This window comes from Puntigrus tetrazona, chromosome 22 (assembly GCF_018831695.1).
Source record: "Puntigrus tetrazona isolate hp1 chromosome 22, ASM1883169v1, whole genome shotgun sequence".
Taxonomy (NCBI): domain Eukaryota; kingdom Metazoa; phylum Chordata; class Actinopteri; order Cypriniformes; family Cyprinidae; genus Puntigrus; species Puntigrus tetrazona.
The window spans coordinates 12,966,266-12,989,053 of record NC_056720.1 but is presented as its reverse complement, the minus strand read 5'-3'; the positions used below and the strand labels follow the sequence as shown (position 1 = coordinate 12,989,053).

General features: G+C 40.9%; 1 protein-coding gene across 1 annotated transcript; it reads left to right on the top strand.

Annotated features, from left to right (window-relative positions):
- Nucleotides 1-11,366: 11,366 nt before the first annotated feature.
- Nucleotides 11,367-20,053, top strand: cusr (Copper-only SOD repeat protein). The gene is made up of 10 exons (XM_043223533.1): nt 11,367-11,616; nt 12,619-14,683; nt 15,372-15,471; nt 16,091-16,168; nt 16,337-16,435; nt 16,514-16,643; nt 16,747-16,861; nt 16,950-17,074; nt 18,533-18,616; nt 18,693-20,053. The coding sequence occupies exons 1-10, from the start codon at nt 11,577-11,579 to the stop codon at nt 18,782-18,784; spliced, it is 2,928 nt and encodes a 975-aa protein (XP_043079468.1). The 5' UTR covers nt 11,367-11,576; the 3' UTR covers nt 18,785-20,053.
- The last annotated feature ends 2,735 nt before the right edge of the window (nt 20,054-22,788 follow it).

Here is a 22,788-nt window from a genome sequence, read left to right as displayed (position 1 = left end):
TCCTTGTTTGTATATCTCTAGATCTATGCACCAGAGCATTGATTAATTAAAAAGGAAGGCACTTTCACACTCAAAGTTTACATTAAATTGAATGTATAATGAGTCCAGTTGTCAAAATCATATAAATCTATAGAAATGTTGTAAAGCATATTCACATACCAAAAGATTTTACACATCATTATTACTAAAAGATATGGCAATGCTATCTTGCAACCAGTTCATAAGTTACATATTTTCTGAGATGGTTAATTCGTCTGAATGCTTATGACAGTATTTGTCAGATTGCTTTGAAATGCATAATAATGAACTAATTATAACAAAAAGTGAGTCACACTGGAGTGATCCATGCCAGTTCAACCAAAACCGTAAATATGTTCCACAGGACTTTTCACAGCCAATGACAAAAAGGGTCACTTACTTTTGTTTAGACTGATTTTCTTGATTTAACAAACAATTTGAAGAAAGACAGTGTAGCATTTATGATTTTTTGGTAAGTGATATCAATTAATAAACCTTATTGTAAAGTGTTACCATTTTTTGAATGCTCACAATAATTATTATATTATTATATTTCTTTTATTTCTGTTACTGATTTACAACAGATTTTTCAAGACACCTTTTCTGTTGCAGTTGTTTCTTGTTGATTCATAGAGGATTTTTATTGAGTGTTGTGTTTGTATTAATTAATTAGCATAAATCTACTGGACTGAATTGTTCAACTGAATTTGTTAGCTTCTCATGCCATGAAGTATAAAAAATTATAAAAGTATTATATTATAATTATATAAGTATAAAAATTATAATAGCAAAAAGCAGGATAATACATATTCACAATATTCCTCACTAATACTTATTAACTTTAAATAAATGCAGCCTTAATACAATATACAAATAAATATAGCCTATTAACTCTTGTGTACAGTTATGTTATAAGAATTCCAGTGTTCTCTACAATGAATTTTCTATTCAGACATTTTCTAAACCATTGGTCCATTGTACAGCTACAGAGTACAGCTTTACGTCATACAGGTACAAAAGTCTTTTTTACTGATTAAAAAATAGTTTATTGTAGGTTTATACATGTTAGTTTGAAGTTTAAAATGATTTTTTATAAACATAACAATGTGAGCTGTATTTTTCCCCTCAGTTTATAAAGATCGTCTCAGTTACGAATGTAACCCTCGTTCCTTGAAGAAGGGAATGAAGACGTCACGTCAGATGACCAAATGAATTGGGATCTCGCGTCGAGAGACCAATCTACTTCAAGTGTATCTAAACAAGCCAATTGAAGATAAGCATGCGCTAATCGCATGCAGCTGCTGCTGATCACAGCGTGGGTATAAATAAGCAGCGGGTGCATATTCAGGTTTTCGCTTCGGAGCCGAGCTAGTGACCAGGCCCCTTCAGCGGAGGTGCAGCACCGTGGCAACGGGACGTGATGTCTCCATTCCCTAAGGGGTTACATACGTAACCGAGACGTCCCCTTTCAGTCGGTTATGAATTGGGATCCCTACCAAAATGCCATGGACACTGCCTCTTCCAGTGTCCTGTGGGAGCCCACAAGCCCCCTCAGTCTACCGGGGCTCGACCACAAGAAGCCAGCTACTTTTGTAAACACTACCCATTCGTAAGACTGGAACATTGGGGAACGTCCCAGGTTCTAGTGAACTAGGATGTGCGGAAGTCCAGCCTTCCTGTAGGAGGTCTCAGAACGAATACGCATATGGACAATATTTCAGTTTGCGTATGGAAAATTGGAGGTGATTGAACCCTCTTAGATGGGCAGATGGTCTGCAGGGGAAACACAGGGTTCTAAGGCTATGCCGTGGAAATACACACATAAAGTCCTCTTGGGGTACTTTACATGGCTCCCAGCCCTCACCGGTTGCTCTGCAACATCTGGCTGCTGAGAGGAATGGAGGAGCTCGACAGGGTCTACTGTATGGACGCTCTGGAGCGGTTAACAAGCTGACCCAAAACCGGACCTCTCAGTGCTTCTACCCGTTTGAGATGAGAACACAGGAGGATACCGGTTCCACACGTAGGCTATAGAATCTAGTGAACGTGTTAGGGGTCGCCCAGCCTGCAGCTCTACAAATATCTGTCAGCGAGGCGCCACGAGCCAACGCCCAGGACGATGCAACACTTCTTGTTGAGTGTGCCCACAACCTGAGGTAGCAGGGCATACCCTGTGCTTGGTAGGCCAGGGTAATGGCGTCCACTATCCAGTGGGCCATCCTCTGCTTGGAGACGGCACTCCCCTTCTGCCAGCCTCCGTGACAAACAAAGAGCTGGTCTGAGGTCCTGAAGCTTTGTGTCCGGTCAGCGTAGCATCTTAGTGCTCGGACGGGACAAAGCAACAGCAAGGCTGGGTCTGCCTCCTCCAGGGGCAGCACTTGAAGGTTCACCACCTGGTCTCTGAAGGGGGTAGTGCGATCCTTGGGCACGTAGCCAGGCCGTGGCCTCAGTGTTACCTGGGAATCCGCGAGCCCAAAATGTAGGCACGAATCATAGACCGAAAAAGCCTGCAGGTCCCCTACCCTCTTGATGGAGGCCAATGCGAGCAGGAGCAACGTCTTCATAGATAAGAACTTTAGCCCAACTGCTGGCAAGGGTTCAAACGGAGCCTGCTGCAGTGCTGTCAGCACTACAGAGAGGTCCCAAGTGGGTACTGTAGGAGGCAGTGGAGGATTCAACCTCCTGGCCCCCCTCAGGAACCTGATAATCAGGTCATGCTTACCCACAGACCTCCCCTCTATGGGGTCATGATTTGCAGAGATCGCAGCCACGTAGACTTTAAGGGTGGAGGGAGACAGCCTTCGCTCCAACCCTTGCTGCAAGAAGGTAAGCACGACTCTGGGGGTCTTCTCCTTGAGGCTCCGAAACGTTCCCAAATCAGCTGAACCGTCTGGGGATGGAGTCTCCATTCTCTGGGTAGTGCAGCTTGTGACAGCTCATTGGCTGCCTGGTTGCACACTACTGGAATGTGAATGGTGTGAAACTTCCGACTCCATAGGAGGATGTGGCGGGCGAGTTGCGACATACGACGGAAGCTTAGACCACCTTATCGGTTGACGTACGCAACGGTCGGTATGTTGTCCGTGCAGACTAGTACATGCTGGTCTCGAAGGTGGCTCTTGAGACGGCCTAGGGCGAGATGTACTGCCAGCAACTCCAGGCAGTTGATGTGTCATTGCAGTTGAGGGGCCATCCAAAACCCTGACACTGCATGCCCGTTGTACGTGGCCTCCCAGCCGGTGGTGGAGGCATCCGTGAAAACCACGGCATACCTGGAGACCTGCTCCAGGGGCACTCTGGTCTAAAGGAATGAGAGGTCTAACCACGGGAAGAAGGTTTGGCAGCAGGCCGGTGTTATCTGAACTCGGTGCATGCCGTGTTGCCACGCCCACCTCGGGACTCGATCGTGTAGTCAATGTTGAAGTGGTTCTTATATGGAGTAGTCCCAGCAGCGTCACTGCGGCCTCGGCTGCCATATGCCCCAGGAGCCTCTGAAACTATTTCAGTGGGACCGCCATCCTGCTATTGAACATATCCAAGCAGTTCCACACCGAATTGGCACACTCCTGTGTGAGGCGTGCCGTCTGATCGATCGAACCAGCTCCATCCCAAGAAAAGAGATCCTCTGTGTTGGACAGAGTTTGCTCTTCTCCTGGTTGACCCGAAACCCCAACTGGCTGAGGTGCTGTAGCACCAGATCCCTGTGTTCGCACAACTGAGCCCGGGACTAAGCTAGAATGAGCCAGTCGTCCAGGTAGTTGAGGATGCGAACGCCCTGCTCTCTCAATGGAGCAAGGGCAGCCTCCGCGAATTTCGTGAAGACACGTGGCGACAGGGAGAGCCCGAAGGGTAGAACTTTGTACTGATATGCTTGACTTTCAAACGCGAACCTCAGGAACGGCCTGTGGCGCGGAAGAATCTAAACAAAGTACGCATCCTTCAGGTCAGTCACTGCAAATCAATCCTGGGGACGGATGCACTGAAATAGGCGTTTCTGTGTCAACATCCTGAACGGGACCCTTTGAAGTGCTCGATTCAGGACTCACAGGATCCAGGATCGGTCGTAACCCACCGCCTTTCTTGGGCACTATGAAGAATGTGCTGTAAAGCCCGACCTCATATCAACTGGAGGAACCAGCTCTATCACGTCCTTCGCTAGAAGGACAGCAATCTTCGCACGCAAGACAGGGGCACCCGCATCGTTCACTGATGTATAGCAGGTCCCACAGAACTTGGTGGAACGCCGGGCAAACTGAATCGTATAGACGAGTCGAACGGTTCGCAGGAGCCACAAGGATAGCCTAGGAAGATTCAACCAGGCATCCAGAGACCGAACTAGCGGCTTGAGCGGAACCACCGATGTGCAGGCGATGGAGCAGCGAGGGGGAGTGCAGGGACCCAGCTCGGGCGTCTCGTGGCCAGTCTGAAGCGGGGTCTGAGTGTGTGCAACTTTTACCTGCATTCCCGCAGAAGTGAGGCGGGTAGGCCGTTGGTTCGTTCTCCCAGTCTTCCCACTGTTGCGTGTTGGCCAAAGAGGAGAGTGAGTGTGGTGGAGAACTGGCCCACCCACAACTCTTCGTCCTCCCTGGGGACCCAGAGATAAAGGAAACTGCTCTTTTGTCAAGTATTTGGGTACCACTGACCGTGAGGTCAGCGGTGAAAAAAACGAAAGATTCTCCACCCGGCTCTCCTCCGGGGGAGGGAGTGGTTCGTTCACCATCTCCCGAAAAGCAGCTCTTTCCATCCCTGGGTCGCCCGTGTCAGGGCCGCTTGCACCTGTGCTCTCCTCCAGGTTTGGCGGAAGCCTGGACGGGTTGGACGGCTGCCCTGCGGCCGGCTCCACGGCGCTGCCTTGATGGGGGCTGCTGCATTGGCTGCGTGGGAATGGGGGTGGTGGCAGGGGGGTGCCCTCGGCGACGAGTAGGCTGAGGCGGGGCCGTTGGTGGCCGGGTGGAGGCAGCAGCTGCACGCCGAGGCAAGATGTGTTTAATCACCTCAGTCTGCTTCTGGGCGGCGGAGAACTGCTGGGCAAAGCTCTCCACAGCGTTGTCGAAGAGGCCGGACTGGGACATGGGGGCATTCAAGAAGCGTGTCTTGTCTACCTTGTGCATGATGGCCAGACACAGCCACAGATGGCGTTCCTAGACCACCATAGTGGCCATCGCATGACGCAGAGACCGTGCCGTAACCTTTGTCACTCGTAGTGCGAAGTCCATCGCGGTAGAGAGTTCTTTCAGAACTTCCGGGTCATGACCACCCTCATGCAGGTCCTTCAGTGCCTTGGCCTGATGAACTTGCAACAACGGCATAGCGTGTACTGCAGACGCAGCCTCTCCACAAACCGTATAGGCACTGCCGATCAAAGCCGACGAGTGCCTACAGGCCCGGGAGGGTAGCACAGGATCACCACGGCAAGTGGAAACGAAGTTGGGACACAGCTGCAACTGACCGCTCCACTGGAGGAATCACCGCATACCCTCTGGCTGCGCCACCGTCAAGGGTGGTGAAGGTGGAGGAGCCACTGGGGCGGTTTCTGGCAGTAAAAGGTGCCTTCCACACCACAGCAAACTCTTCATGCACCTCCAGAAAGAATGGTACCGTGGTGGGCCCTGAGAACCAGAGCGAGCCACCCTTAAGTACAAATCGTCCAGCCTCGAGGGCTCGGGGCGCGGTGGAGGTTTCCACTTGAGCCCGATCCCCTTGGCGGCACGGGCAAGCATAGCCACCAATTCCGGATCGGTATCCGACAGGGTGGAGCGTCTGCCGGACGCCCCACGAGCCGGACCTTCGTCCGAAAGGAAGGTCCAGACTGCTCCTTTGGAAGCTCCACTGGCTGCAAAGCACCGGTGGCAGGAGTGTCCCTTGGTGGAGAGTTCCTCACTGTCACTGTAAGACCAATCCGTCCACTGTTAGAGGGAGCACTCTTCCCACTGTTGCCTGCAGAAGGAGCCCTGCAGGAAGCGGTCCGCAACTCCGCGATGGTCATCCTCCCGCACTGGGAGCACCTAAGCGTGCTTAAGGCCCAGATACGTGAGATTCGTTTAGATACACTCGAAGTAGATTGGTCTCTCGGAGTGACCGACTGAAAGGGAACAGACGACACAGAATTGATGTGGGAAGGTCTTTTCTTTCTGTCTTTGCTTTAGAGCTTCAGAGACTTCATCTGAACTATTGTGAAGAAAAAAGATTTGATTCTGAAGTGTTTTAAACCTGACAACATGAATATCATTCAGCTTCAGCTCTGTGAGTTTATTCATGTATCCTAATGAATGTTTTACATGCACTTATTCATGAATGGATTTATGTTAAAGGCTTAAAGTGTTCTTAAAAATGATGCATGTTTATCTTTTACAGATATATTAATCTGCTGTCAGTATGGAGCATTAGATCTTCTGACTGATCTGGGATCAAATGTGACCATAAACTGTGATCTTGATGAAAATGAGGTTTATTGGATTTTACTGAAATCAGCAGATCCTCCAACAGTCATCCTACGATCATTCTCAACATCATCACCGCATCACTTCAATAAATCATTCAGAAAGAAATATTCATTGCAGTTTAAACATCGTCTGGTTATTAATAATATAACTGCTGATGAATTAGGAGTTTATTACTGTATGAACACAGAAACACTTCCAAAACTCAGCAACAGCACCAGAATATACTTCAACGGTGAGTCCATTTATGACTTTTTTATTTCTTATTGACTACTTTGTTTTTGTTTTGTTTTATTTTTAGACACTATAAAAACAGCTAGGTCTCTCAGTGATTGATTCAGTCTACAGATGGATATTAAAATATTGCAGATATTGTATTATAATGGCGTAGTCTCATATTAACTGTGAACACTTTCTTCACAGAATCTCTACTAAGTGAGTGTCACAATCATACAGTGATGGAAATTATTGACCAAAATCAAACACAATATCAGATTATTATAATCATATCTGCTCTGATGAACGGACTTCTGATCATTGTAGTGATCGGTGAGTTATTCTTCTTTAAGGAAAAAATTAAGTATCACTTCCCTATAGACACCTTATGTTTATGTAATTGTTTATTTTACGTTATTTAGTCTTTTGTCTATTATTTTACTATATTATATGAGAAAGGACTGTATAAAATGTAAAAACTGTTGATTTTGTCTCATTCTTAGTTTTTTCATTTGGAAAAACACGTTTGGAAAAAGACTTTTATAATGTTGATGTACAGCAGACACAAGTTGTATATAAATTTCAAGATCCAAGTCGATGAACATCACACTCAAGTACATTTATGTCATCAGATATTGTGTTCAGAGATTATATAACGTGCTTGAATATCATGCATTTTATTGTGTGCTTATGTCAAGAATAAATGACTCACTGTAATATGCAGGACTATTAAAGACTCAGGCTTTTTCTCATTCTTTTTAGTAAAAATGTAAAAAAAAAAAAATTACATTTTGTAAAGACTAATTTAGAAAGTGAATTGTGAAAAGAAAAAGATACAGATTGTAGAAACAGACACACATTAAATGTCATCATTACATTAATTGTTAAACAGAGACCTGCTTCATTTAAAATGTGTATCTATATAACAATAAACTGATCTTCTGTTTTAAGTTTGCTGTTTTAGTGTGAATATTCATTATAAATGATTATTATTGATATTGATTTTTTTCATATAAAACATATAAAAGTATTTTTCTTACTATTGTTATTAATCATAGTACATGACAAATGACAAATTGCTTTGTACATTTTTTTTTATAAAATCGATGTACAAGCTGCACAGTGTGACTCACTCCAGTGTGACTTTTTTTTTTTTTAACCAAACTCATCAAAAAAAGTGAGTCACACTGGAGTGAGCCGTGCCAGACAGTGGTGTGGTTAAACTGAAGTGTTCAACCAAAACCGTAAATATGTTCCACAGGACTTTTCACAGCCAATGACAAAAAGGGTCACTTACTTTTGTTTAGACGGATTTTCTTGATTTAACAAACAATTCGAAGATTTAAAAAGAATATAGCATTTTTTTTTTTTTGGGTAACTAATGTTAACTAATAAACCTTATTGTAAAGTGTTTTTTCATTAATTGCACATTCACCTTTGATAAATAGCTCAGTACCACATAGTTTTGAAAACACTTTTTCTGCTGCAGTTGTCTGAATTCTTAAACATTTGTCAGCTTTTCGTGGCCGCGAATGCAAACAAATATTCAAAATAATAATAACAAAAAAGCAGGGTAATATATATATTCACAATCTTGAATTAAAAATGCTTTAGCGTGTGAAAACCGTACGTATAGGCTACTTGTTAAAACCATTTCCACAGCTGTATTACAGTAATAATGTTATGATGATATAGTTTCAGTTTGAACTTTGATTATTGACCTACAGAGGGCAGCAGAGCAAATGTCCAAAATATCATGACTGTTGAAACTAATAACAATTTGACTAATAATAATAATGCAGGTATGTGACAAAAACAAGAATATTGAGGGAAAGTCCATTTATTTCAATAATGTGTTTAAAAAAGTGAAACTTGCGTGTTATATTTGTTCACAAAAAGTTTGTTTTGGTGATTATAAATTAAAGACAAAAAAACAGTATTGCACAAAATTAGAATTTCGTGTGACCAATAAAAAAAGGACCTTAAACACAAGTTGGCCTTCAGAAAAGTGTGTTAATGTACTGTATTATGTCCTCAGTGTTTTGGCGATCAGCCTCTGACACAGTTGGTGTTATGTGTTATGGTAGCCCATGTTTCTTTGATATCGGCCTCTGTTCCCTCACCTTCCTCTTGACAATACCCCACAGATTTTCAAAGGGGTTTAAGTCAGGCGAGTTTGTCGGCCAATCAGGTACAGTTATCGGGAGTGGCTTGGAGCATGGTACTCTAAGCCAGCCTCAGTCCACTCCTTATGAAGCTCCCCCAGATTTCTGAATGGTTCTTGCTCCACAATCCTCTGGGTGTCAGTGATGCACAACCGTCAAGTCAGCGGTCTTCCCCGCGATTCTGTAACCTACAAAGCCAGACTGAGACGATTTCAAGGTGACTAGATTGGACGCATGGAGACTACAGTGTTGAACTTGTCGCGATATTCTAATTTTGTGAAATACTGGATTTGTTTTTTGGTTTTTAACGCATTATGATTAAAAATTAAACAAATAAAGGCTTGAAATATTTCAGCTTGTGTGTAGTGAACTAACAGAACATACAAGTTTCACCTTTTGAAACAAATTACTGAAATAAATGGACATTTCCTCGATTTTCAATTTTTTTGGCACATACCTGTAATAATACTAATAATATATGCTTTTCTGGTTAATAATTATCGAGTTAAATCTACACAAAAGAAACAAGCTAATCTAGCTAATCGTATTAATTGGCTGTTTTTCTTCCTTCTCTCAGAACAATAAATATCCCCGATCATTTAACTTAGATTAGTTAGTTAGTTTAACTTTAAATTTGAAATAGTTTCAAGAAAAATCCCTCACGTATAATCATTTATTTCTGATCAAATGTACACAGTCGGAAACAACATTAACAATGACTGCAAATGGCAGCTTTTGTTATTATTATTATTATTATTATTTAGTAAAACAAAATTAGCGGATCAGTGATTTATATGACTGAAAAACTTATTTTCGGGACAGCTTGTCTGATCCTCTGACCCTGTTGCTGAATCATAATTTGAACCAGTCTGTTTCCTGATGATTAAATCTTTCTCAAGATGAGCAATGTCGACCTTTCCGGTGAGAAATATTAAATAAAGTCCCATAGGTTTGGGAGGAGCCTGATCATTCACTTCAACAATCATTACAAGCCTCAGCATCTGTCCCCATCTCCTCCTGTATTTCTGTTTTTCTCCCTCTATGTACTAGCAAGACTTTATGGGAAGGTGAATTAGTAAAACGAACATAATGGCATGTGACACCAGGTTAAAACGTGAGCAGGACTTGTCATGCTCAGGTAAGCAAGGAATGCTGGGAAAAGCACGTGTGTATGTATACAAAATACTGCTACTGTAGTTACATACTGTATTTACAGTACACACACAGTTATAATGTATAAGCTATTCATAAATGTTTTGGCATTTGGCTCTGAACTGTAGAAAGATTTGCGACTACGCACTGATAATAATAATTAAAAAAAAGATTTTGTAATTATATTTTGGTGGCCTTAACAGCTTATTAATGTGAATATGTGAAAGTTAAATGTGCAATTATGTATTTTTAATTATCATTACGTGTAGTACATCATTGTGAAGTGTGTCCGTTTAACAGACAATTAATGAAAAAAATAGCTGACCTCTAATAATGAAGTGAAAATGGAGATTTGATCATTAGGGAACAACAGATATGTATAGAAGCTTCTGTGTATCATGTTTAGTCACTTCTCTTTTTCATCTAATACTTCTTTCAACTAATATCTTTACAATCACGCACACAGTATTTGTTCTACGCACACCAGCTATAATTGGCAATAATATTGTTGAGTTTGAGTGAACTCGCTTTACGTCACGTCTCCTCTCTTAGGCCTCTACAGTCATCATCTAAAATAGCGCCGGCTGAAGAACCTCAAGAGCTTCTTGAAAGAGCTCAGGCCAAAATATCCTGCTACTAAATTTAGCAAGGATGAAAAAATTAGCAAGGAAATAATTTGCATTTGCCAACACGAAACACGTGTATTAACAATCGGTTAACTGGTGATTAATAATTCGTACAATAGTTCACTCAAAAAAAGTCTGAAGAGAAAAGCTGTGTGTTCGTAATGAAGAAATCCATCAGTCAGCCATTTTTAACTGATCTATCTATAATATTGCTTTCTCCGGTGAAAAGGCCAGCTTGTCTGAATCGGCAGAAAAATATGCATATCAAGCACCCTTATTTACATGGAACAGTTCAGAACAGTTCTGAACAAATATGTGGCTGGATTTTAATGTAAGAGGAGATGGGCTTTTTCACTGTTATAGATTATGGCCATTTTAGTAAGAAGTGATGATTTGAATTTAAAAAGCCATGATTACTTGTGAATTATTGCAGCTGTTTGGACTCTCATTCTGACTCACTGCAGCGTATCATTTGGTGATATAATGCTAAAAAAATACTATAAATAAACTTTAAACTAATATTTCATTTGAATTTATGCCTGCTTCCGAAAATGTTAAGTGTGCTTATTTTGCTGCAGTGGATTTATCACTTGTATGAACCCTAAAGCACGTTTCCATGGTTTTGAAAGGTGCTTTGTATATATTACGACAGATGTAATGTGCCTATGTCAAGAAAAGCGTGAACACAGGATGTTGGGAAGCCACTCCCTCCGCTGCCCTCCCTTGAGACTAGAGACAAGCCACAGTCTCATTCAAACCATCCACACACTGAGACAGCAAGGAATTCACACACATACACACAGACACACACACATGCACAAATAGATATAGACCTGCTCTAGTACAGACGGTTACAGACACACACAGAGGGGCTTCCCTTGTCAAGCCACTCAGACACTGTCTGTAGCATTTTTTACCAAACACACACACACACACACACACAAGCAGCAGCTGTCAACATGTTGTTGCCAAGAGCTTTGACCCTGTTCGTCCTGTGGGGTAAGTTGTTTTTATCATGTTTTTCTTCAGAAAAATTGTGATTTGCATCCCAACACTGCATTTCCAAAACATTTGGTCTATGAAATTTGAGTTTTTGGAAAACTCTTGCCAAGTAAAAGGGGGAAATGTATGAATTTGCATCATATTGCGTCACTTATATATTTTGCACTCTACTACTGCATACTATTTCAGGATTATACATCTTAGCATATTAGCATTTGACATTCTCAGTAATGATTAATTATTTAGTGACCTGGTGATAACTAGTGTTTGTATGTGATACTTAGTGTTTTATGTAAGGGTAAATGCATAATATGCACTGTAAACTAATTTCAAGATCAATGTATGTGAAAAAAACATTTACATTGCGTGTAAAAGCATTAAAATACTGCAAATTTGAAGTCCCATTTCTCTAAGTCAGCTTAGTTAAACTTTATCCAAATGTTAATCTGTATGAGTTAAAATTTTAATTTAACCTTCGTACCTGTTGCTCAAACATAGCAGTGGAAAAGTAAAATCAGGCTTTCTTTTCTGACATTTTTTACTTGTATGTTTCTACTCTGTTGCTGAGTATGACTCAGCTTAACCGTGACATTATTTATTTATGCCTTCTACTTCACAATTCCTTGAATTCAGTGGGACAATCCACAAAGTTCTGGTTAGAGAATCTCTGAGAAATGTCATGTTTGCAACTGATACTGACACCTGAAACCACCCGTCATCTATCCTTTAATCAGCATTATCGGTGTCTAACCAGTGTACACATAACAGACAAGGTGCTGACATAAGTAATATTGGCTAATCTTACACTGGAAACATGACTCAACTTCTTAGATTATAATATGAATATTTTAATGATACAGAAGACAGCAACTGTTTGATACATCTGCATGTGGTCTTCTAAAATTAAATGATTTTTTATTCGACTTCCTGAAAAGATCTAAAATGTTTTGTACTATTTCCATGTGACATTTTTTTTTTTATTCTGCTGACTCTATTCAGGTTTTGCGTCATGTGTTCGGTATCGGGCTGACTTTAACATGATGGGAGTCACTGGCTGGATCATCTTTAACTCCACAGATCAGAAGTCCTATGTTAGTCTCATAGGAACTGGCACATGTCGATTAAATATCTCCCTCACTACGTTCCCAGTTATGTACGGCCATTTTGCTTCACCTTGTCAAAAATCACAGATAGGAGATACTGTGTTCACATTTACTGTAGATCAGCCTCAGGCTGCTATGAATGTGTCCAGTCTGTTTGAACAGCGCATTAGTCTGGAAGCCCTCTCAGTGCTGGTGGACACATGCAATGGCACAAAGATTTGTGCTGGACTTACCTCGGAGTCCCAGGCAAGAACATGGCGGGCACGGTTTTTCAGTTACGTGGCTGGAAACGTCTACATCCGGCAAGGAACAGGAGAAACAGGGGCAAGGGTTCTCTCAGATCTAAGAAATGTCAATCAGATCAAGACTTTTCAAAATGTCTCCATTTTAGTGTCACAAAGCTCTGTCGCCAACTGCAATGCGTTTCTCAGTAGTCTGGATCCCAAGAGTCTTATAAGGCTAGGTGTTGTCAGTGTGGGGTCACCTCTAGAACCTGTCAAGTCTCGATTGGAAATATTCAATCTAACTTCTAACGCTCGCTTCGCAGTTCTCAATTTAAACTCAAGCTACATTTGCTCAGAGATCCGAAGCATTACATTTAAGGTAGTTAGTGCTGTTGTGAACATGCAAGGGATTAAAGGCTACTTTACCTTCTTTCAACCATCTCCGTTCGATCTCACCACCATCATTGTTAATCTTACAAACCTGGACAAAAGAGTTGGCCCGTACCACATTCATCAGTTTCCCCTTCCCCAAATGAGATCTCCATCAGATATCAGTTGCAGTAACAACAACCTTGGGGCTCACTGGAACCCTTTCAATGTGAATATTCAAGCACCAGCTTATCCGCCACCGAGAGGCTCCACTCACGATCGCTTTGAAGTTGGAGATCTGAGCTCCAGGCATGGATCTCTGGAGAATTTGAATAGTTTTCAAGCCACTCTCACGGACTGGAATCTACCTCTCTTTGGACGGAATAGCATCGTGGGTCGCTCTGTCGTGATACACATGCCCAACTCCACCAGATTTGCCTGTGCAAGTATAGGCTACCCCGGCGATGTGACTGTTGCCAAGGCTGCCTTTCGTGGTCTGGTCGTGGGGACGGTCCTCTTCACCCAACTTAGTGGTGACCCATATTCTGATGTCTCCGTATTCATGGACCTATCCTATGGACAATTTTCGGCACCTTCTACAGTGAATCACAACTGGCACGTCCATGACTATCCCATCAGTACAGAGACTGACAATGACAAGGGAAGTTGTCTGTCCACCGGAGGACATTGGAACCCATTCAACATAGACATCACAGTAAGTACATATGCTGTAAACTGTGCTCCCGACAGCCCTTTCGCTTGTGAAGCTGGGGATATCTCTGGTAAGCACAAGACTTTGGACCTACAGTCTGATGTGGGAGCGGTGGAAACCAAGAACTTTTTTACTGACACCACTTCTTGGGTGTCTGGAATGATTGGACGCTCTGTGGTGATTCATGGTCCAAACCAAACAGGTCCACGGATCGCTTGTGCAAACTTAACCTTGTACCGTCTTCCCGCTGCTCGCTCAGATTCTTGGCTTGGACCTGGGACCTCTGAAGGTCAAATCAGATTCTCCCAAACCTCTCCTCAAGGACCAACAATCCTAAACGTCTCCTTTACTGGGCTTAATGCGAGAGCCAGTGGCTACCACATCCATATTCTTCCAACCAAGAGCACCCAGGATCCTTGCTCAGATGCTAACATCATGGGACACTTCAACCCGTTTTCTGTAAAAGCAGCCTCATCTCCAGCTCCAGGGAATGGCACGGTTGACCAGTATGAAATAGGAGACATCAGTGGGAAGTTTGGAGAGCTGTCAGGGCAAAACAGCTTACAGAACCAGTACATGGATGGAAATATGCCACTTTCAGGACCGAACAGCATAATTGGCCGGTCTCTGGTCATACATTATGCCAATGGCTCAAGGTTAGTTCCTTTTACAATTACGTACATATTCAAACAGTCACCTGGCACAACAATAGATATAAGATATAAGTTCGCTGCTCTTTTGTTAAAAGCAAAACCATAAAAGGTGAGAGAGGAAAATAACTGCAGGTGCACATCGTGGTACGAATGTTTCCCAATTCTGCATTTTGTCTCAGTTCCTCATGAAGTTTGTCTCTGTCAATCTGCCACACTAGCCACATTTGACTGACGCAATTTGTGTGCCAAAGTTTTTATAGATTTTTCTCAAAAGGCATAATTGAGTAAAGAAAAGACATCATCCACAGATTAGACCTAGACTGAAAAGTAAATCTGAGCTGTTCGAACTGAAAGAAACATACACTGACTGATCTTATTAAAACATATCAGTACCTTTGTTTTATATTAGGATGCACACCAGTAATGCCAGTAATTTTTTTTAAATGTCCTAATTGAAATATGGCCTAACCGTGGCTTAGGCTAAACCCTTTCTATGAAACCAGGACAATATTATTTTCGGAAACCAACCTGTTATGAAAAGCATGAGTGGGAAGATTCACACAGCTCATTCCTCTACACACATCGTTCAGTGTTTATCTATACCAGATTTCATTGACTCAGTCTGGAATGTGGAAATTTCAAAACTCACTTGAACATGATCAGATTAAAATGTTTTTTGCACTATTTACAGAATGCGGTGTGCTGATATCACAGCAGATGAGTCCCCAGATGGAAACTGGGTGATTGCCGAAGCCATGTTCAGTGGTGCTGTATCTGGGACAGTGATGATGGTAAAAAGAAAAAAAAACATCATATAAGCATATTTTTCATAGGTAGTTATAGATTCTTCTGGTTCTCTGGTTAGTTGCCAGGACCATGTTGCTCATGTGTTCGTAATGTCTTGGTAAATGGCTTTAATTACCTTTTTGGACTGCTTCTACTCTTTCTATGATAGCTAAATTAGAGGGCACTGTAAAAAATAAGTACCTCCCTGGTCTCTACTCTCTCCCACAATAAAGTGGTTTAAATCTACCGTCACTTTAAATCTGCCACAAAAAGATGACACTGCTATTAATGCTGGATGGAGGAGGATGGGGTGGAGACTGGGTGAGGCTGTGGTTGTGGAGGGGTACAGCTCTTGCTCCTGCTGGGGCGGTATGCAGGCAGATGGATCTGTCACATGCCGCACAGCAAACCAGCAGCTGTCTTGTGGTCTTGGTGTTGCATGCAAAAAGAACGATACACATGCGACTAATAATTTTATATTTCTAACACATTTTCATGGCTACTAGTGCATCTGTCTTTAATTGATTTTATCTTCACTTCCAATTATTCCCAAAACCCAAAAATACTATTTATATACAAGTATTATAAATGAATGCTAAAGTAAAACACTGTATATGTCTTTAGTACCAGCTAACCTTTCCAGATGGCAGCTATGGTGACGCTATGATAGAAGTGGACGTGCGGGCATCACAGACATCAACTGTGAGTTATTTTTCACCAGTTATTTTTATTAGTCATCTTAGCTATCAGAATGAAATCTACCCAGTTTTTTTCCTAAAGCAAGTTTATCAAATTAATTAAATGTACTAATTGAACTATGAAACTGGGCCTTAGTGTTGCTGAATGAGGAATTCTTCTCTTGGTTTGCAGATTGTAGAGGTGCCCTGGTACATCTCAGATAAGCCGGTGAAGCCAGATGGTTCTTGTCCTGGTGAAGAAGAAATGTTTAATCCATTCAGCATGACAAATGTGAATAAGGCCTATTTCTTTATAAAACTGTATAAAATATTATGCAAAATAACTAAGACGCATATCATTCTCTCTCAGATGAACTGTTCTCAGGTCAGGGCCTTGTCCTGTTTGGTTGGAGATCTGACAGGGAGACATGGATTGATAAGTCTTACCAAGAGACAACTGTACAATGACATCCTGTTGCAGCTGGCCGGAGACTTCACAGGTAGAAGATATGAATCACTTTCTTTTTGCACAGAAATGAGATTTTCATCCGTTGAAATAGAATTCTGCATATTGATAAACATAAAAAATTGTTTTTCCCTCAGTTATCAAGAGGTCATTAGTTCTCAAGCTCAATAGCACCACAACAGTATGTGCAGACATTCACCCAGAATCCACTTCTGCCACCCAGATCTTCCCCAATATGACCTCCTTCAGCAGGTATTATTGTTCATGCATTTTGCAGGTAATAATTGAAATATAAATATTTTAAAACATAAAATGTGACACATTTGCTTTTTGTGTACAGGTATGATTTCCGTAAGAGAGTGGCAGATGTGTTGAACATGGACATATCCAGAGTTTCCATCTTACCTGGTTCTCCTTCACAAGCGTCTAATGGGAAATGCCAGAAGGTCAATTATCTGGTGTCAGGTAAACATCAAACGCAGAACACAAAGTGCATCTTTTGTCGCTTTTCAAGGAATTACTTTCAGCTTCACACGCTATCTTAAAAATGTGTTAATTGTATCAAAGTATAGTTAATAATATATATGAATAATATCTCTTATACAAATACTTACTATATCAAGTGTATGTAAATATATATATATATATAATTAATCGTGATTAGTCGCATCCAAAATAAAAGTTTTTGTATATATATATAAATACACACACATACAGTATCTTTTTGAAAATATAATTACATGTATATAATTATATTTTTATTATTTATATTACAGATGTATTTAATAGATAAATATAACAAAAAAAATATGGTTCCAAAACCATAAAATCTTTGTTCGTCTTCAGAACACAATTTAACATATTTTGGATAAAAAATGACTGTCCCATTGACTGCCAAGTAATGAATACTGTCAAGGTCCGGAAAAGTATGAAAATAGTCAAAAATAGTCATAGTTATGAAGTAACATTAAACTGCGATTAACATGGAAAAGATACCTTTTATCGTTGCAGTGCGTGTAGTTAGGACACGGGGTCAATACACATAGAAAACGTATCGCGGCTGACAAAAGAGCTTACGAAATTTGCATCCTGTCGATATTCCCCAAAATGGTGCTAAGGTGATGCAGACAGAGACAGAGGGGACACGTTATTGAATAAACTGGTTATATTTATTTTCTTTGCGTACACAAAGTATTATCGTCGCTTCTTTACATTCAGATGGAAAATTCCAATAATGTCTTTCATACTTTTTTAGATTTTGAGAGAGTTTTCTTTGGCAGTCAATGGGACAGTCACAAGTCTCGCAGTTTTCATCCAAAATATCATAAATTGGGTTCTGAAGACGAACAACCATGCTTTTACGATTAACAATAATGTATTCAGTTGTCATCGATTCTAATATTATACATATATATTTCATCCAAGAACTGGTAGAACAGAAGAAAAAATCTTTTGAGGGTTTTCAGTTTATTTGATTGTTGCTTTCCTCTCCAGAACTGACTTAGTGTGCTTTTTCTGTAAAAACAATGAACAATCCTGTCCTTTCAAAAGACACAAAAAGGGAAAATTGCAGTAATCTGATGCGCGGGTGGACCGTAGAGTCCTTGTGATCTTGAGTAACATCGTGAAACAGGAGAGCAGCATATGACAGAGGTCTACAGCACAGAACAGTAAGAACGACAAGAGGAAACAAGAGAAAGATGGAGCATTTCATTCTCATCTTTTATTTACTTGTGTATTTTAGATTGAGTGTTTCATACGAATCAGTTAGAACTGCACGCCTTCGAAACAGAGCGAAAAAATCCTCGAAATGTTTAAGAAGTGCAGGCTGTGGAAATCGGAAATTAGAAAAATTAATTATTATTATTGTGACACATGAAATGGGTATGAATATAAATGTTTTTCTATCAACTTGTTTTCCAGGTCAGGTGAGCGACGAAAAGCTGAGCTTAGTTCTGAAAAGCGATAAGATGGGTGTTTTCAAGGAATCAAGCATATGCTCTACAAGTAAGCCCGAACTCTGTGTCCATCAGCGTTTACGTCATTAACTAGCGTTTTAAACCGGGATCTCTTTCTTCCTCAGCTGGAAGCACAGGGATGATGCTGATCCCCTGCAGGATCTTACTGACTGCTACGTTGGCTTTTCTCTGTCTGCTCGGGTTACTGAGGCACTAGATGGACCCGCAGAACCTGATTGTACCAGGTCGAGATGTTCCTGGTATCGGTATCTTTGTTGACCCTGGAACGATATTGTGGTTAGCCAATCAGATTTGAAGAACCGGTTTTTATTTTTTGGCTTGTACATCAGTGTCATTCATCTATCCATTTTCTTCTGGCTTTAATGATTACTCATGGTTTAGGTGTAGGTATATGGTCAAGGCTAATGTTCTGGATTAAAATGTTGTTCCGGGGTCAACAATATATATTGAGCTAGGAACACATCTAACTCTGCAAAATGAGGATGTGCCGATGGAGCCTACAATGATATCGGAGCACTGCCTTTGCTTCATTACCTGAAAAAACAAGCACATGTTCAGCCGGATCCAGGAGTACTTCAAACGATCAAATTTTAAAGAACACTGCTCATTTTATCATGTTACACTTATGAAAAAATGATAAGATCTCCTGGATGTTGCTGCTTTATGGGTTTGGGGGTGTTGGGGGGTGAGGTGGGGGCTTTGTGTGTTTTTCCTCCATTGTGGATGTGCTGTGGTGTCACCCCTTCTGTTTTTGTGTGTTTTTTCCGCATTTTAACTGATGTTTTTGACAAATTATGTAACAGAAATCAATATTTTTATAGTCTCCCATTCATGCCTATGGGTGATTCGGGGACGTTAGAATGTATGTATGTGTATGTGTGTGTGTGTGTGTGTGTGTGTGAGAGAGCATAATCGCTCTACACTGTGAATGTGTGGAAGGGTTGCCACTTCATTTTTGCGTATTTTACAGACTTCATTGTGGTGGATTTAGTGGTTTTGTTTGACAAATTAATTAAAAAAAAAAAAAAAAAAAAAGATTTTATTATGTAACCTTTCATTTCAATGTGGACCCCAAACATCCTGAGGGTGGCTTTTTTTCACACTGACCTACAACCAGATGTAAATCCAATTCAATCGTTTTACTTGTAGAGCTAGTCCCATGGCATTTTGATAAAGGGAGCTTTGTTTTTTATCTCAGCAAATGTCATTTGGGCCCAAAAAGACCCCAAACGATCTTTAATGTTAATGGTGTTTCAAAGGGACTGACCCACATGTATTCATTGTACATTCCTCAAGAGCTTAAAACCTAATACGTTATTATACTCCTTCCCTGTATTTATTTCTATTTAGTGTAAATTTGGTATGATGCAGTCCGTGTGAATACAACACAACCATTGTTTTCATGCAACACGACTCTATAATTTGTTATGTGTGTCTGTGAAATGAAGTCTTACTGTTTTCTGTTTTCTTGGGTGGATGTCTGCCAGATGATTTACCAAGAATATTACTTATATATACGAGTGTGTGGGAGATCTTGTTGATTTTTAATAAATGATTCAGCGACGATTTAAACACTTTTACGATGTTAAAAACACACACTTTACATGGGTCGAGGGATTGGAGGGATGCCTTGCCCACGCTCCCAGGCACCGAGGCTGAGCTTCAACCGGATCTAGAAACAAAGAAGAGACTAAGATTACTCATACTTTAAACCAAACAAAACCAATTTGGTTTTGTTCTCGTTTAACACTGAAAGGTTCTGCCTAAACCATATTCGTATTTCGTTTAGACAATCCAACAGAAGTTCTAAAAATTCTTTACTTTTATGCTGCGAAGGGAAAAAACTCAATATAGACAATAAGGAAAATAAAACTTGGGCCAAGAATTGACCCCTGTGGCACCCCACAGTTTGAAAACATTTCAACACTTTGTTTGCTTATAATATCTTAACGTTTTTGAAGAAGCCGTCACAATCTATCCCTCATGTATTGAATTTATTTGACCATTTTGGATCTCTTTCTGGCCATGGTTACTTTCCCTCAATTCTAAAGCTGAATCTTTGTCCCTTTCTATATCTATTCCATTGGTTGAAAACTTTTAAGTACTTGGAGATATTTGATTTTCCTTCCCTGCAAGAAATCATCTTTAAAAAATATAATGGTATTCTAGCCAAAGTATCCTCAGATTTTGAAAATGGTCCTTATCTTCAGACTCGTATATCGGTGTTTAAAATGAATGTTCTCCCATGTATTCATTTCAATTCTATGATTCCTCTTTCTCCACCGGCTGGCTTCTGGAACAAATTTGATACATGTGTTTCACTATATATGTGATCAGAAATGTCCTTGTATTAAGCTGACGACCTTACATCAATGTAGCTTACATTGAGGTGAGGTCTTTCTTTCCCCAATTTTAGACTGTACGCTCAAGCTTTTGGCCTCCACCCTTTATCAGTTTGGTTTGATCCTGACGCTTCAGTGTCTTGGAGAGCAATCGAGGAACTGAGGCATCTTGTTTTTGAAGGGGTTCCACTTAGGCGGTCTAAATCTTGGTTTGGTCCTATTGTAGACCTTCACAACTAGTCCCGACATGGCATAGGTATTCGACTATTTTACACAATATTCATCTTTTGTCAAGCAGTACTCCAGTTCATTGCCTGCAGTGGTCTCATAATAAATTAAACACTCTGGGAGATATCTAGGATAGTGGTTTACAATCCTTCCTTCTGAGGAATCTCCCTCCTCTGCTTCAGTTATGTGTCTCTTTCTTCTTGAGCATTCACACAAACCTTCATCTATTACAACTGTTTTGGCTAAGGATCTCAATGAAGACATGTATGTTTTATTTTTGGATCAGGTATGGGATATGTTTAAACGGTCTCTAAAAATCGTAATCACCAAATGATTCATTGGAAATTGCTGAATAGGGTTTACTTGACTCCAAAGAAACATTTTTATATGAATATGTCATCATCTCCTAAGTGCAATCTCTGTTCACAAAGATCTTTAGGCACTTTTTGAATTTTTTTGGGGACTCTCTCATGTTGTTGGGTAAAGATTTGTTTGACTCCAAGCCATTTTTTATGAACGACTTTTGGGACTCACTTTGTCCAACCAACAAAGATGTCTACTGTTAACTGCTCTCACAGCAGCGAAAAATGGCTAGTCAGCCATTGGAATCTTCCTCAGACGAACCTGGACTGTTTCCAAAAATTCAATAAACAGTTGTTGTTAAAAAAAAAAAAAGAAAAAAATTCAACAGCTTGCACTGTAACCCAACACGGCTTTCCAAAAATGAACATACGACGGTCAACCATTAAACGCGTAAGTCTAAAAGCGCCAAAGCCTGAATATGTAACTATACGATTTAAAAATGCAATAATTAACGTTTCCTCGCTTATAACAAAACACACAAAGCGTGTCTAGACTGCTTCCAGCAAAACAGCGGCGCTCGTTGACTAGAAGTGGGCGAGTCGCTGTACGTGCCATGTGACTGGAAGAGGCAGCCCGTCACGTGAGCGCGCACGTCATCACTGTAATGGCAGCTTCCTTCGCACACTAACACAAGGAACAGCGGAGTTTTACCGATAGTTTACATCTCGAGGCTCGCTTCTCTAAGGTAACTGGCGACCTGTTTGGTGTCCGTCGTTGACCGCGCGTGCTCCGTGCTCGGAAAGCAGCAGTGGATTGTGCGGCGCGAGACCAGCACGAGTGTTATTGTTATTGTCGCTTGCATAACGTGCGTGTTTTGATAAATGGGAGAAGCGTCAGCGCGGATCACACAAGCTCTCTCTCAGTTGATAGGGAGTCGAGTATTTAATAAATAGTGAGGAAAACACACAAAAAACAAATGTTTGCCGATTAATATCAGTTATGTTTTTGGAAGCGTTGTATTTGGAATGAACGGGACGGGAGACTGCCACACCTACCTCGGGCAAAACATAATAAATATCAATTATAGTAAAGTTTTATTAATTTAGTTTAAGTTTACTGATGCTTTGTTGTGTCATTGTACTCTGCGGATCTTTCGTCTAAATTAATGCTTGAAAAACAGACTGTTTAAATGTAGGTTGTTTATGTTGTCGAACTGTAAATCCCTCCTGTCCAATCAGCTGCCGATATGATAATTCCAGTGACGTGATTGGATGATGTAACCCTGGCTTGTCAATGCTGTAGATTTGGAGTTTATTTTGTGAATGAA

Bases quoted from the DNA above. Each gene is read 5' to 3' on its own strand.
- cusr (XM_043223533.1), top strand. From the start codon at position 11,577: ATGTTGTTGCCAAGAGCTTTGACCCTGTTCGTCCTGTGGG. The intron at 16,436-16,513 runs GTGAATAAGGCC...ATTCTCTCTCAG, and splicing joins ATCCATTCAGCATGACAAAT to ATGAACTGTTCTCAGGTCAG. The intron at 16,862-16,949 runs GTATTATTGTTC...TTTTGTGTACAG, and splicing joins AATATGACCTCCTTCAGCAG to GTATGATTTCCGTAAGAGAG.